This window comes from Gallinula chloropus, assembly GCF_964237585.1.
Source record: "Gallinula chloropus genome assembly, chromosome: 27".
Taxonomy (NCBI): Eukaryota; Metazoa; Chordata; class Aves; order Gruiformes; family Rallidae; genus Gallinula; species Gallinula chloropus.
In genome coordinates this window covers 2,188,886-2,202,017 of record NC_140112.1, presented here as the reverse complement: position 1 = coordinate 2,202,017, position 13,132 = coordinate 2,188,886, and the positions used below count along the sequence as shown (strand labels likewise).

General features: G+C 57.8%; 1 protein-coding gene across 1 annotated transcript; it reads left to right on the top strand.

The window, feature by feature from the left end:
* The first annotated feature begins 454 nt into the window (after positions 1-454).
* PSMA5 (proteasome 20S subunit alpha 5) lies at positions 455-12,653 on the top strand. Its single transcript, XM_084275779.1, has 9 exons — positions 455-588; positions 2,490-2,556; positions 5,206-5,332; positions 6,337-6,404; positions 7,404-7,511; positions 7,600-7,658; positions 8,460-8,562; positions 9,476-9,562; positions 12,353-12,653. Exons 1-9 carry the CDS (start codon positions 560-562, stop codon positions 12,428-12,430), a joined length of 726 nt encoding a protein of 241 aa, XP_084131905.1. The 5' UTR covers positions 455-559; the 3' UTR covers positions 12,431-12,653.
* Positions 12,654-13,132: the final 479 nt, after the last annotated feature.

Below are 13,132 nucleotides of genomic sequence, written 5' to 3'. Positions count from 1 at the left end.
GTTCTCGGTACGGGACCGACAGACCCGTTACCGGCCGGGGGCGGCCGGTAACGGGTCTGTCGGCCCCGCACCGAGAACCGGCCGCCCGCACGGCTCTGGAGGACCCAAGCGTATAGGGATATCCCTATCCATTGCCCCTCCCCATCCCCGCATCCCCTTCCCCGTTATCCCGGCCCCGGTACCCGCTGGTACCCTCAAGCCACGCCCCCTCCTCTCTAAGCCACGCCCCCCTCCTCTCTAAGCCACGACCCTCCTCTCTAAGCCACGCCCCCTCCTCTCTAAGCCACGCCCCCCTCCCTCCAATCCCCACCGCCCGCCTCTCCTCCCTCTCCCCTCCTCCGAGCCCGCCCTCCCCGCTTTCTGATTGGTTAAACTCTAAGCGATCATCCAATCGGGTGAAAGAGGCGGGCAGGGCTGCGCCTGCGCGCTGAGCGCTCGCTGACCGGAAGTGGCGGGGAAGAACCCGGTGTGGGCCGCGCCGCGCTCCCGCCTCCTCCGCCGCCTCCTCTTCCTCCGCTGCCCGTTCCCCCAGCCCCGGGCCCCGCGTCCCCCTCCCGCCATGTTCCTCACACGCTCCGAGTACGACCGGTGAGTGCTTACCTGCCCTCCCTGCCTCCTCCCGCCTCCCGCGGCCTACGGCTGAGTCACGGGCCTGAGGCCCGGCGCCGCCTCTCCCGGCCCGGTAGGCCCCGGCCGCCGGTTCCCTCCTCTGCGCCGCTCCCAAGGAGGCCGCGGCCCTGCTGGGCTCTGCACGACGCTCAGCTCGGCCCCCTGGCAGCCCCGGTTACCGCTCCCTCCCGGGGGGGCTCCCCCGCTGGGGTCGCTTCCATTGGGCCTTTGGGACTCCCGTGTCCGTTGAGCGTGGGGAGAAGGGACGGCTCGTCCCCCTTTCCCCCCGGTTAACTTGGTCAGTGGTACCGCAGGAGCGGTTCCTTTGCACGGGAAAGCCCGGGGGAGGGTGAATAGGGGTGTGTTGGGGGCCAAGAGGCTCTCAGAGGGGCAGCGTGGGGCGCGGGGCGCTCCCCCCAGGCGGTTATGTGGAGTGGGAGACACCCCAAGGCACCCATGAGGTGTCAGGGCCCTGGGGCAATGGGGCAGGCACCCCCAGGCAGCACTGGGGACACACAGACAGGGACCCTTTGCCAGAGATCACTGGAAGGCCCCCGGGCTCACACCGAGCAGGAGCCACGAGGAGAAGGAGGAGAAGGAATCGCGTGTGGTCAGACAAAGGGACAGCAGCGCTCAGGCCTGGGGAGAAGCCTGTCCCCAGCCAGGGACAGCTGTGCCTGGGAGTCCCCTACCCGAGCTGGGGTAACTCTCTGCTTCTGCAGCCTGTGGGAGGTGCTGCCAGGGCCCAGCCAGGGGCAGAGTCCTGCTCTGGGGCAGCGCTGTCCCACAGCAGCCTCACAAGTGAGCAGTGCTGGGCTGTTATTCGTCACACGAAGCCCAGGCCCTCAGCTCTTACTTGCTAAATGCCCCCTGAAAGCTGGAGCCTCTTAAGGAAATCCCTCAGGCAGCCCTGCCTGTGGCTGGAGTCCCTGGGCACAGCACTTCTCTTGGCCACTGGCACGAGGTGGTGGACCTGGGTCAGCTCCCACTTTGTGCAGCGTGATGGGAGTACTGGGAATCCTCTGAGCTGGTGTGTGGGGAGGGTGGGAGTGGGATGTGCTGGGGTATCTGGGGAAAGGAACAGGCCTGGGCTGGTGAAACAAAACCCTGCTGTGCCCTGGTGCTGAGAGAAGGCAGAGTTTTTGGGAGTCTGAAGGCAACTGGCTCCCAGCATGTGCAGTGTGAAGGGTGCTGTGTGAAGAGACCTTCCCACCTTTGCTAGACCTGCTGGTGTTCCTTTTGTCCTTTCTCTGGGAGCACCCTGAATCCAGGCACTGTGAGAGTCTGCCATGAGGGTGATGGGCTCCAGCAAAGCTGGGCTGTGTTCCAGCAGCCCTGTGTTACCTGTCCCCAGCTGGCATCACCTTCCCAGGAAGGGTGTCCAACTAGGCTGGTGAAGGGTCTGGAGCACAAGTCTGATGAGGAGCAGGTGAGGGAACTGGGATGGTTTAGTCTGGAGAAGAGGAGGCTCAGGGAGACCTTATCACTCTCTCCAACTCCCTGGAAGGAGGTTGTGGGGAGCTGTGGAGCCTCTTCTCACAGATAACCAGGGACAGGACCAGAGGGAATGGCTGTGAGTTGTGCCAGGGAAGGAGAAATGAGGAGACATTTCTTCTCAGGAAGAGCAGTTGGGCATCAGAAGGGGCTGCCCAGGGAGGTGGTGGGGTCACTGCCCCTTTGGGGTGCTCAAGGGCAGGTTGGGTGAGGTACTCAGGGTTAGTGAGTGATAGAGGTGGTAAGGGGTGGTTGGACTAGATGGTGCTGGAGGTCTTTTCCAACCTTAGTGACTCTGTGATTCCCACCATTCCCCTTGCATAAGGAGCTGCATTTCCTGCCAGCCTTCAGCTCCCCCTTACACCATCTCTGTGTTGTTCTTGCAGGGGTGTGAACACTTTTTCTCCAGAGGGGAGGCTGTTCCAAGTGGAGTATGCCATCGAGGCCATAAAGGTACTGTCAGCTCCCCCTGCTCACCAAACTGCTGTTAAGGGCTCTTTTAAACCCAAACTCTGGGTCTGGGCAGGGAAAACCAGGCAGATCCTGTTCACTGGGGCTCTCATCTCACTCAGGGGGGGTTTGCCAGCATCTGGTTTCCTCATGTCTGGCCAAACCTGCTGCAGCTCAGCTCTTTTGTGCTTCATGAAGAATCAAAACCCATCCATCTCCCCAAAATGCAGGGGAATGTTGCCCTCCAGCCAGCTTACCCCCATACCAACCACAGCCTGGAGGTGCTGACCCCCAAACCAAACCTGTTCAGTGTTGCACTGGGAGGGGTGGGTGACAGGCAGGACACTGTGCTGCCGTCCAGAGAGACCTGGCCAGGCTGGAGAGCTGGGCAGGGAGAGACCAGATGGGGGTCAACAGAAGCAAGTCTGGCACCTGGGGAGGAATAACTGCTGGGATCAGGACAGGCTGGGGGTGACCTGCTGGAGAGGAGCTCTGTGGAGAAGGACCTGGGGGTCCTGGTGGGTGACAGGGTGGCCATGAGCCAGCAGTGTGCCCTGGGGCTGAGAGAGACAATGGGATCCTGGGGGCATCAGGAGGAGTGTGGGCAGCAGGTCACAGGAGGGGATCGTCCCCCTCTGCTCTGCCCTGGTCAGGCCCCACCTGGAGTGTTGTGTCCAGTTCTGGGCTCCCTGGGATCAAACAGACAGGGATCTCCTGGAGAGAGTCCAGAGGAGGGACAGAGATGCTGAAGGGCCTGGAGCATCTCCCCTGGGAGGAAAGGCTGAGGGAGCTGGGGCTGTTCAGCCTGGAGAGAAGAAGACTAAGGGGGGACCTTGTTAATGGTTATAAATATCTTCAGTATGGGATGCAGGGGAAATGGGCAGCCCCTTTTCAGTGTCTGTGGGGACAGGACAAGGGGCAATGGCTGCAAGTTGGAGCACAGGGAGTTCCACACCAAGCTGGGGAAGAACTTTTCCCCAGTGAGGGTGAGGGAGCCCTGGGACAGGCTGCCCAGGGGGTGTGGAGTCTCCATCTCTGGAGAGATTCCAGCCCCGTCTGGACGCTGCCCTGTGCAATATGAGCTGGGGAGCTGCTTTGGCAGGGGGGTTGGACCCCAGGAGCTCTCCAGGTCCCTTCCAACCCTTGTGATTGTGATCTGAGGACATGGGTGTTGGTTGGGGGTAGGTTCAAACTTGGGGAAGGCTGCCTGAGCGATGCGCCCTGAGCAGGGCTGTGCCTGGGGGCAGGAGGGTGTGCTGGCTTCATCCTCCCTGCGCTGCTTTGGCTCCTTGAAGACTCCTTAAATAAGAGTGTGAAAAAGGCATAATTAGTGGGTTTGAAGGCATTGAGGAGGCAAAAGAAGTCTTCCAATTGTGGTGGTTGTGTTAATTTTATGACAAATCCACCTGCTGGGGAAGGTTCTCCCAGTTCTTCCTGGAGCAGCCCGAAAGCTTTCCGGCTGGATTGCGGCAGCTCGGGCGGCTCTTGGGCACGTTACCTGTTGTGCCCGTGTGTTAGAGGTACAGGAAGTGTTTTGATTTCTGTGCTGCAGCTTCATTAACCCAAATACATCTGCAGGGAGATGGGGTGGCCCTTTGTTCCCCTCCAGGTCTGTGTGCAGCTGTGGAGAGCTGTGTGACTGCAGGATGGGAGCCTGGGGCAGTGTCTAACCAGAGCCTCTGCTGGGCCTGTGGTTACACGTGTAGCTACCTGGGGAAACCTGCTGCTAAAATTACAGCTCCTGTTTGGAGTCAGCATCTTCCCTCCTCATCTGGAGCGGTTATTCCAGTAGGTTTTCCAGGATAGAAAGAATTATGAGTGCTGGGAACAAGGTGAGGGCTGCTGAGGGCCCTTGGGATCTGACCTGTCCCTTGGCTGTGGTGACAGTGCAATGTCCTGTGAGCCCAGGGTACAACGTGCTGTGGTGAGGAGCTGCTGCCTGGGAAGCAGGTTCTCTGCTGCAAGTGGTACCATCTCAACTGTGGTGTGTGCAAATGGTCTCTGGGCTGGTGATGCCAATCGTCTCCAAACTGGTACTCCTAGGAAATCATAGAATCATGGAAGTGGTCTGGGTTGGAAGGGACCCCAAGGGTCACAGAGCTCCAACCCCCTGCCACAGGCAGGGACACCAACCTCCAGGCCTGGAGCTACACAAGGTTGCCCAGGGCCCCATCCAACCTGGCCTTGAACACCCCCAGGGATGGGGCGCCCACCCCCTCTCTGGGCAGCCTCTTCCAGCCCCTCACCACTCTCCCTGTAAAAAAACTTCCCCCTAATATCTAATCTAATCCTTCCCTCCTCCAGCTTCACTCCATCCCCCTTGTCCTGCCAGTCTCTGCCCTTTAACAAGCTGATTCCCCTCCTGTTCCTCTGCTCCCTTCAGGGACTGGAAGGCTGCAGTGAGGTCCCCCCACATCCTTCTCTTCTCTAGGCTGACCCAGCCCAGCTCCCTCAGCCTCTCTCCATAGGGGAGCTGCTCCAGCCCTCTGAGCATCTCCATGGCCCTAATTGTAGGAGTCCAAATCTTAGGAGTCCAGATCAGCACCACCACACCCTTTGTCTTTACCGCGAGCTGTCGCGGCTACACCCCTCGCTGGGGGTGGTGGTGGTGACTCTGGGGTGGTGGTGGTGGTGACTCTGGGTGCTTTTCAGCTTGGTTCCACTGCCATTGGGATCCAGACCTCAGAGGGCGTCTGCCTGGCCGTGGAGAAGAGGATCACCTCCCCCCTCATGGAGCCCAGCAGCATCGAGAAGATCGTAGAGATCGACTCCCACATAGGTAAGAAGAAAGCAATGACCTTTGGGTGTCCTTCTGGTGGGGCCCTGGGAGCACCCCTCAAGCTTTGGGGAGCACTGTGTATCTCCCTGGGGGGGTTGGAAGGTGCCTCTCAGCGTTACCCTTCCCTGCAGCAGCTCTGTTGAGCCCAGCAGGAATCTTCATCCCTCCCAGTGAGCACCAGGACCGTGGTCACTGGTTTTCCAGGCTCAGGGCCAGCAGGACATAGTTACAGGAGCAGGAAGAGGCAGCTGAAGCACCCCACCACCACCTCCATGACCTCCCTCATGATAGCTCTTCCCAAATTTAGACCTGGGAGGGCAGGGAATTACTGCAGGAGGTTTGACTGGAGGCCAGCTTCCCTTGGGAGCACCAATGTCAGCCTGTACCCCGGCTCACAGCAGCCTGCTGCACCCTGAGGGGGCCTGCCATGGGCTCATGACCAAATATGTCGCCTTGAAAAGCAGGAGACCTCCAAAATACCCATGTTGCTGATTACATGGGTCCTGGAAGGCGCTCTTGAAGAATCTAATTTCTTCCTCCCTTGTGCTTGTGATACATCCCCTCTCCTGGAGCACGGGATGGGTGCTGGAGGCTCCTGCTGCATCCCCCAGCTGTGGGTCAGCCAGCTGTCCCCACAGAGGGCAGGAATCAGTTCCCCTTCCCAGCAAGTTGCCTGTCCATTGCTTTGTTTCTCTTGCACAGCCTGGAGTGTGGTTCCTTTATCCAGCCTGGGTTTGGTGTGGGTGGGAAACGTGACTGGGAGAACTGGGTTACGTCCCTGCCCTTCAGCTGTGTGTCTGTCCCTGCTCATCTGAGCAAATCTGTCCTGGTCTCATCCTGCTCCCTGTCCAGCAAGTCTTGTGCAGCACTGCCACGTGCTCCCACACAGGGACTCCCTCTGCCCTGAGCTCTCTGCCTGTCCCTGTGGGCTTTGGGGAGTCTGGGGGAAGAGAGCCTTGCCAATTAGCAGTGAAACGACTTGTGTTCTCCCTCTCTGATTCCAGGGTGTGCCATGAGTGGCTTAATAGCTGATGCAAAGACTTTAATTGATAAAGCAAGAGTGGAGACCCAGGTAAGACTTGAGAGTTGCTCTTGAAACAGCAGCGCTGGGCCTGGGGGCATCGTCTGGCACAGCACCGGAGCCGTGCGGGAGCACAGCTCTGCCTTGGCTTTCCTCACCAGGCTCTTACCAGCCCCTCAGGTTTACTCAGTGCCTTGGGTACTCTGAGGTCCCAGGTACAAACCTTTATGCTGTAGTAAAGGCTTTTTCTGTGGGGCTTTCCTGCATATCAGCACTGCTCCTGCCTCTGGAGAGCTGGAGAACCCCATCGCCTTGGAAACACACTGGGATAAACTCCTTCGGCCTCACATCTTCCAAGTTGTCATCCCAAGGCCTAGACAGATCATAGAATCCCAGACTGGTCTGGGTTGGAAGGGACCCCAAGGGTCACAGAGCTCCAACCCCCTGCCACAGGCAGGAACACCAACCTCCAGGCCTGGAGCTACACAAGGTTGCCCAGGGCCCCATCCAACCTGGCCTTGAACACCCCGAGGGATGGGGCACCCACCCCCTCTCTGGGCAGCCTGTTCCAGCCCCTCACCACTCTCTCTGGAAAGATCTTCCCCCTGATACCTCATCTCACCCTTCCCTCCTCCAGCTTCACTCCATCCCCCTTGTCCTGCCAGTCTCTGCCCTTTAACAAGCTGATTCCCCTCCCGTTCCTCTGCTCCCTTCAGGGACTGGAAGGCTGCAATGAGGTCCCCTCACAGCCTTCTCTTCTCCAGGCTGACCCAGCCCAGCTCCCTCAGCCTCTCTCCATAGGGGAGCTTGAGAGCTATCCCAAGCTTCTCTGGGGGATCCCTGCACAAACTTCCCAGCTTGTTCTGCACATCCCTCTCTCTTCTGGTGCTTCCCTCTCCCAGCTGTGCCCATCCTGCCCGAAGGAGCTGGAAGGAAGCTGTCTCTGTGGCTACACAGAGCATCACTCCGACCTGCCACACCCGAGTGATCCTGGTTTGTCATATTTTGGGATGGAAGTGATAACTGGAATGTGAATTCTTTCTTCTGCAGAACCACTGGTTCACCTACAACGAGACCATGACGGTGGAGAGCGTGACACAGGCTGTGTCCAACCTGGCGCTGCAGTTTGGGGAGGAGGATGCAGACCCAGGGGCGATGGTATGGAGCTGGGGGTGCAGTGGGGAGGTGCTGCTGGTTCCCCTCTGCCCTCCCCCTTGCCTAACCTGTTGGCTCCTTTCTCTTGCAGTCTCGTCCCTTTGGCGTGGCGCTGCTTTTTGGAGGAGTTGATGAGAAGGGACCTCAGCTGTAAGTTCAGCTCTCTCAATCCAGGCTGGCTCTGGGAAGCCAGCAAACCTCTGCTGAAACTTCCCAGGGTGCTTTAATCACTTGATTCTGGGATTTTCCTCATCCCATTACAGACCTGCTGTGTGTGTTAATGCTTTTAAACCCTTCCTCTCAGAACAAGGGTTGAAGAAAACACCCAATCTTTGCTTTTTCTTCTCTTAACGTGGTTTCCTGGGCAGGAGGGAGGGTTTAAAGCTGCCTGGTTTATTCTTACCTTTCCCTAAAGCACCAAGCAGAGCCACTGGTAACACAATACAGGCTGTAACATTCCTTGGGGAGGTGGTGGTGTGTGTGTGTAACCTGAACTCTGCTTCCAGCACCCAGCCTGGCTGTGAGCATGGCTCTGTGGAGCAGCCCATGAAGGGCTCTCTCCCAGGAGCGGGACTGACGACGTGTTGGGTTTATTAGGGGAAAAAAAAAACCCAAACCCACAAATAAAGAGGCAAAAAAAGAAAGGGGAATGATTCTGCTCTGAGTCTGGAGCAGTGTTGGGAGCTCTTCTCCCAGCCTGGGGCTGTGGGTGATGCTCTGGCACTGCCCCAGCCTCAGTGGTCTCCTCTGTGTGCCGGGAGCTGCTGCTGTGCGAGGGGCTGCTGTGAGCTCTGCCCTGCGTCGCTGCTCAGGAGCCTTGTTCTTCCCTCCTCTGAGCTGCACAGGGAGCTCTGGGGAGGGCTGTGGGCCCAAGGGTGGGAAAGCCCTTGGGTGCTGTGGGTGTGGGATGGGGTGCAGCAGCTGTTCACTCTCTGCCCTGTGTTCCCACAGGTTTCACATGGACCCGTCGGGGACGTTCGTTCAGTGTGACGCCAGAGCCATCGGCTCCGCTTCGGAGGGTGCACAGAGCTCTCTGCAGGAAGTTTACCACAAGGTAACAAGCTGGCTTGGGGTCAGCCTCAGGCAAGTTACAGAGGTACCTCAGGGGCTTCACTGCTTCCCCTGGCTCTCCTTGTGCTGGAGAGGAGCCTGAGCTGCTCGGGGCGGCGCTTGGTCCTTGGCAGTCGGTGAGCTGCTGAACAGGGATCTCTCTGAGGAGCAGTGCTACTACCAGCAGCCTCCCCCTGCCTGCTGCAGCTGGCACATGAGGCTGGTGCCCAAGTCCCTGCCTGTAGCAGGTGATCACTGTGGCAGTGCCAGGGTAGCCCTCCATAAATACCATCTGCTGTGCAGCCCCACTGCAGCCTAAACCCAAGGGAGCTAAAGCAGAGCTGGGAAACCAGTGATGTTAATGGCTCCCACCCTGTGACTCCATAACCTGATCTGCTCGCTCACAGAATTATCTGGGCTCTGCAGCTCCTTAAGCATCTCCTGAGTGCAAAGTTCCTGCAAGCACAGCTATTGCCACGCAGCCCTCGGCGCCGGTTCCCCCTCGCGCGGGGATTTACGTGATTAAACCACAAAGGCTTCTGCCAAGAGCTCCCACAGGGGGTGTGTGTGTGTGGGGGGGGGTAACTGCTTGACAGACAGTGACTGGTGAGGGGAAACAGCCCCATGTGCCTCAGCCCCGAGGTTCCTGCACCCAGATTCACAGTCCTGCAGCTTTAGAAGAAGTTCTGTGGAAGCCCAAAGCCGCCATCCCTGTGATTGTCACTGTCCTGCCTGAAGAGCAGGTTTTGATCTCCTGTTGATGCTGTAGATAACTTGATAAGCTTTGAAAACTGCTGCCAGCAGGAGCTTAAAGGATGGGAGGGGAGAGCAGGAAGGAGAGCGGCGCGCTCGCGCGGTCAGAGGGGTGACGACGCAGGGGCGCTCGCTCGTTAATTAATGAGTCATTTCTTTCACAGTCCATGACACTGAAAGAAGCCATCAAATCCTCCCTTGTCATCCTGAAACAAGTCATGGAGGAGAAGCTGAACGCCACCAACATCGAGGTAGGTGCCACCCTGGCAGCAGCGCGCCGTCCTGCCGCGCGGCGCGGGGTGCGGCGCGGGGACCTGCGCTGCCCTCTGGTCTCTGCTCCTCAGCACCAATCCTCCTGGCTGCCTGGGCAGCACCTTGGTGAGGTCTTGTGTTTTAAACATCCAGGTGAGAGAGGTGCCTGCTTGCTGTCTGGAGGCAAGGCTGGCTCCCACTTCCAGGGTGGGGAATGACTTGGAGCAGTTCTGGACCGGCCAAGCCAACTTCTGGCTGGCTGGGGGGTTGTTCTTGGGACTTACAGCTGCCTGTTGTGGCCCATTGGAAAGGCTGGGGGGTGGGTTTTGACTTCTAGGGGGGTGTAGCCAGGCTCATTTGCTCAGCTGACCCACGAGTGCTGGCAGAAGCCACTCATGCAGCTCCCAGGGTGCGCTGGAGCCCCCTCACCTCACCCTGTCAGCCAGATCGCTTTTTCTTCCCCTGGATTTAGCCATTCTCTTTTTCCCTGGTACTTTGTAATATTAGAAGGAATGAAAATCACCCAGCTTCTGGCCTTGCTATATTCAGTCTTGGGGTGATGCCAAAAATCCCTTGGACAGGAGGAGCGAAGAGGTGAAGCCTCCAGCACCCAGTCCAGCACCCAGCCCGCGAGCGGCTGGGTTCCCAGAGCTCAGCTTGACCCCACTCACGCTGCTCTCAGAGATCCCCAGGACCACAGTGGTACCTGTCCCTTAAAACCCCATTCATTAGGTGTGTAATGCTCCTTTTTGGATCTCAGAACCCCTTCCAGTTCGTTAGGGATAATGGGTAGATGATGAGCAGGGCTGGAGTATAGAGTTTGCTTCTATTTCTGGCAGGTTATGAGACACTAGACCTTTCCAAACCATGGCATTCTGAGCTCTCCTCCTGCTGTTCTCCCCTTCCTTTCCTCTGATTGTTGGGAACCCCGTTTCCCAAACAGCCTACGAGTGTGCACCCCTCTTTATTACCAAACCCTACTGCTGGGGACCCTTCCTGATAGGATTATCCACCTTCCTTTGGGGGAGAAATGACCAACAGCAGGCTGAAAACCTAAACCCTGTCCAGAAATGATGCAGGCAGGCTGAAATAGATCTTCCCCAGCTGAGCTGCTGCCCTGTGCTGCTCTGTTGCCTCTTGACCAGCTCAGGATCCTGTGGCAGATCCACAGTACAGTGTGAAGAGCCAGAGGCAGAGTGTGTACAGTATCCTTATGTCATGTCCCCGTTTAACAGGGCTTAACTGTGCTTGGCAGAGCTCCCAACATGCTGAGGAATCAGAGTGGGGTTAAGCATGAGGGGAATGTGCTGAGGATTATAAGGTCTCTGTTGACTCAAGTCACTCTTCTGGCTGGAAACCTCCTACCTGCTGTAGGTGCTTTGCTTTCCAGCCTTTGGGAAGTGTGTGGTGATCCCAGTTTGATACCCACTTCCCTCTCTTGGATTTGATTTTTTCCTTCAGCAGCAAAGAGAAGGGGTGGAATGTGGCTGTGGAGGAGTTAGATCTGTTGGTGGTGAAGGTCAGGATGGTTAAACAGTGTTAAATTAATCACTTCCCCAGGGAGGCTGTGAGGGAATAGTTGAGAAAAGCTTCTGTTGGGAGGTGCAGGTTGGAGCAGAGGTGGAAGAGTGGAGTGGTTGGTGTCTCCAAAGACTGGTTCTGGGGTTTGGGGGTGTGTGTGTGGGGTGTCAGGTCTCTCAGGGGCTGCTGTGGGACCAGTGCTGATCCCAGGGGCTGGGGAGTGTCTCTGCCTTCTCTGAGGATGCTGACAAGTCCCAGGCTGTCAGGGCTGAGCCTTTGGGCTGTTTCTTCCTGGAAAAGGTGTATGGCTACCCTCCCTCTCCCCCAAAATCTTGTCCTGCCATCTCATGCTGCTCTACAGGTGACCTTGTAAGCAGAGGAAGCCAGGAGGAGCTCTGGGATTTAACCAGGATCCTCTGCAGCTTTCCTCCAGCTCACTGCAGCCAAACCCTTTGACCCTGAGGAGTAAAGCCACGTGCCAGGGGTGCCTGGGAGCTCGCTCTGGATCATCCCCACTGCCTCCTGCAGCTTCCCAGCTTGCCTGCCCGTGGCAGCTCTCAGTGCCTCAGGCCCTGAGCTGTGAGCTGGGTGTGACTGAAACTCCTCTGACATTTCTCTGCCAGGCTCCTCGTTCCTGGAGCAGCTCCTGTTCTGGTGCTGGCCCTGTGAAATGCCTCAGCTGCCTGGCAGAGGGTGTCATCCCTCAGGCTCTGCCTTGGAAGAGAGCTCTTTTTGGGCAGCTTGTGCAGGGCCCCAGGCAGCTGTGGGGTGCCCCACAGCCTGTTTATTGCTGGGTTTGGAGCTCAGGACACAGGTTTGTCCCCACCTCACTTCCCAGAGCGAACCTTCCATCCCCTTTGTGAGTGTCTTGGCTCACTCACAGCATGGAACAGGCCAGGATTTGTGCACATGGATGCTCACTGGAGGGAGAGGAGGCACTTCCAAGCACCACACTGCAGCAAGAGCTGCCCCTCTCAGAGAGGATTTTGGTGAAGGACTCATATTAACAGGGTCTTTTCCCCCAGCAAGCAGGAGCAGAACCTGCCTGTTCTCTCCAGACATTCCCCACTGGTGCTACTATGAGGAGACTGAGTCAATTAAAAGCTATTTCTGTGGTGAGCAGCTATTTTAGGGCCTCAGAGAGCATGTTAGGGGTGGAATGATCTTGCTGGGCTGGCAGATCAGGCAGCCCAGAGGGAACAGCTGCTCTGCTGTCCCTTTGCACACGTGGGGCACTCTTAACCCTTTGCTCCTTCTCTCTTTTCCAGCTTGCCACCGTGGAGCCAGGCATGAAATTCCACATGTACACAAAAGAGGAGCTGGAAGAGGTCATCAAGGATATCTGAAGAGGAGGGGGGCTCCCTCAGAGGCTCTTTCCCCCTCCCCAATCACAGTGAACTGACTCGGTCCCTTCCTGTACCTGTGATTGTCTTTCCCAGCAGCACCTCTAGTTGCTGCTCTCAGGAGGCTCCTGAAGTCGTTCAGTGGTGGTTTTTTTTTTACAGTCTCTGTACATAACTGATCTCTGCAGTGAGGAGAAAGGAGAATAAAGCGTTTTGTTACTCTGCCTGGGTGCCTCATGGTGGTGTTGGAGTTACAATCAGGGGCTGGGTGAGGGTGACAGCGCGGGGCCCTGCCCGGGGTGTGGTGCCGGTTCCCTTCCCTCCTCCCTGGCTCCAGCAGCAGCCAGTCTCCCTCTCGTGGAGAGCTGGGTGATACCGCAGCTCCAGAGCTGCCTGTGGCTTCACAGAGTCCTGGGAAACACCCCCATCGTTCCCTGTATTCCCCCATCCTCCTCCAGTAACAGCTCAGCCAGATCTCTGTCTGCTTCCCAGGAAGGAGCCCCTAAACTCCTGGGGGGGTTGAATCTCTTTGAGCCTGGAAAATGCCCATTGCCAGCCCCCTGTGTGGGGTGGGTTGGGGTTAACAGGGAGCCCTTTGCCTCTGCTGGGCTGTGGGGAGGGGGAGAAGCAGCTCTGCACTGCCCTGTGAGCGTTGGGAGGTGGCAGAGGCTGCTCCATGCTCCTGCTTTTGGGAACTGGCAGTGT

Excerpts from the sequence above, each read along its gene's own strand:
- PSMA5 (XM_084275779.1), top strand. The coding sequence starts at position 560 with ATGTTCCTCACACGCTCCGAGTACGACCG. Across the intron at positions 6,405-7,403 it reads AAGCAAGAGTGGAGACCCAG|AACCACTGGTTCACCTACAA; the intron begins GTAAGACTTGAG and ends TTTCTTCTGCAG. Across the intron at positions 8,563-9,475 it reads TGCAGGAAGTTTACCACAAG|TCCATGACACTGAAAGAAGC; the intron begins GTAACAAGCTGG and ends TTTCTTTCACAG.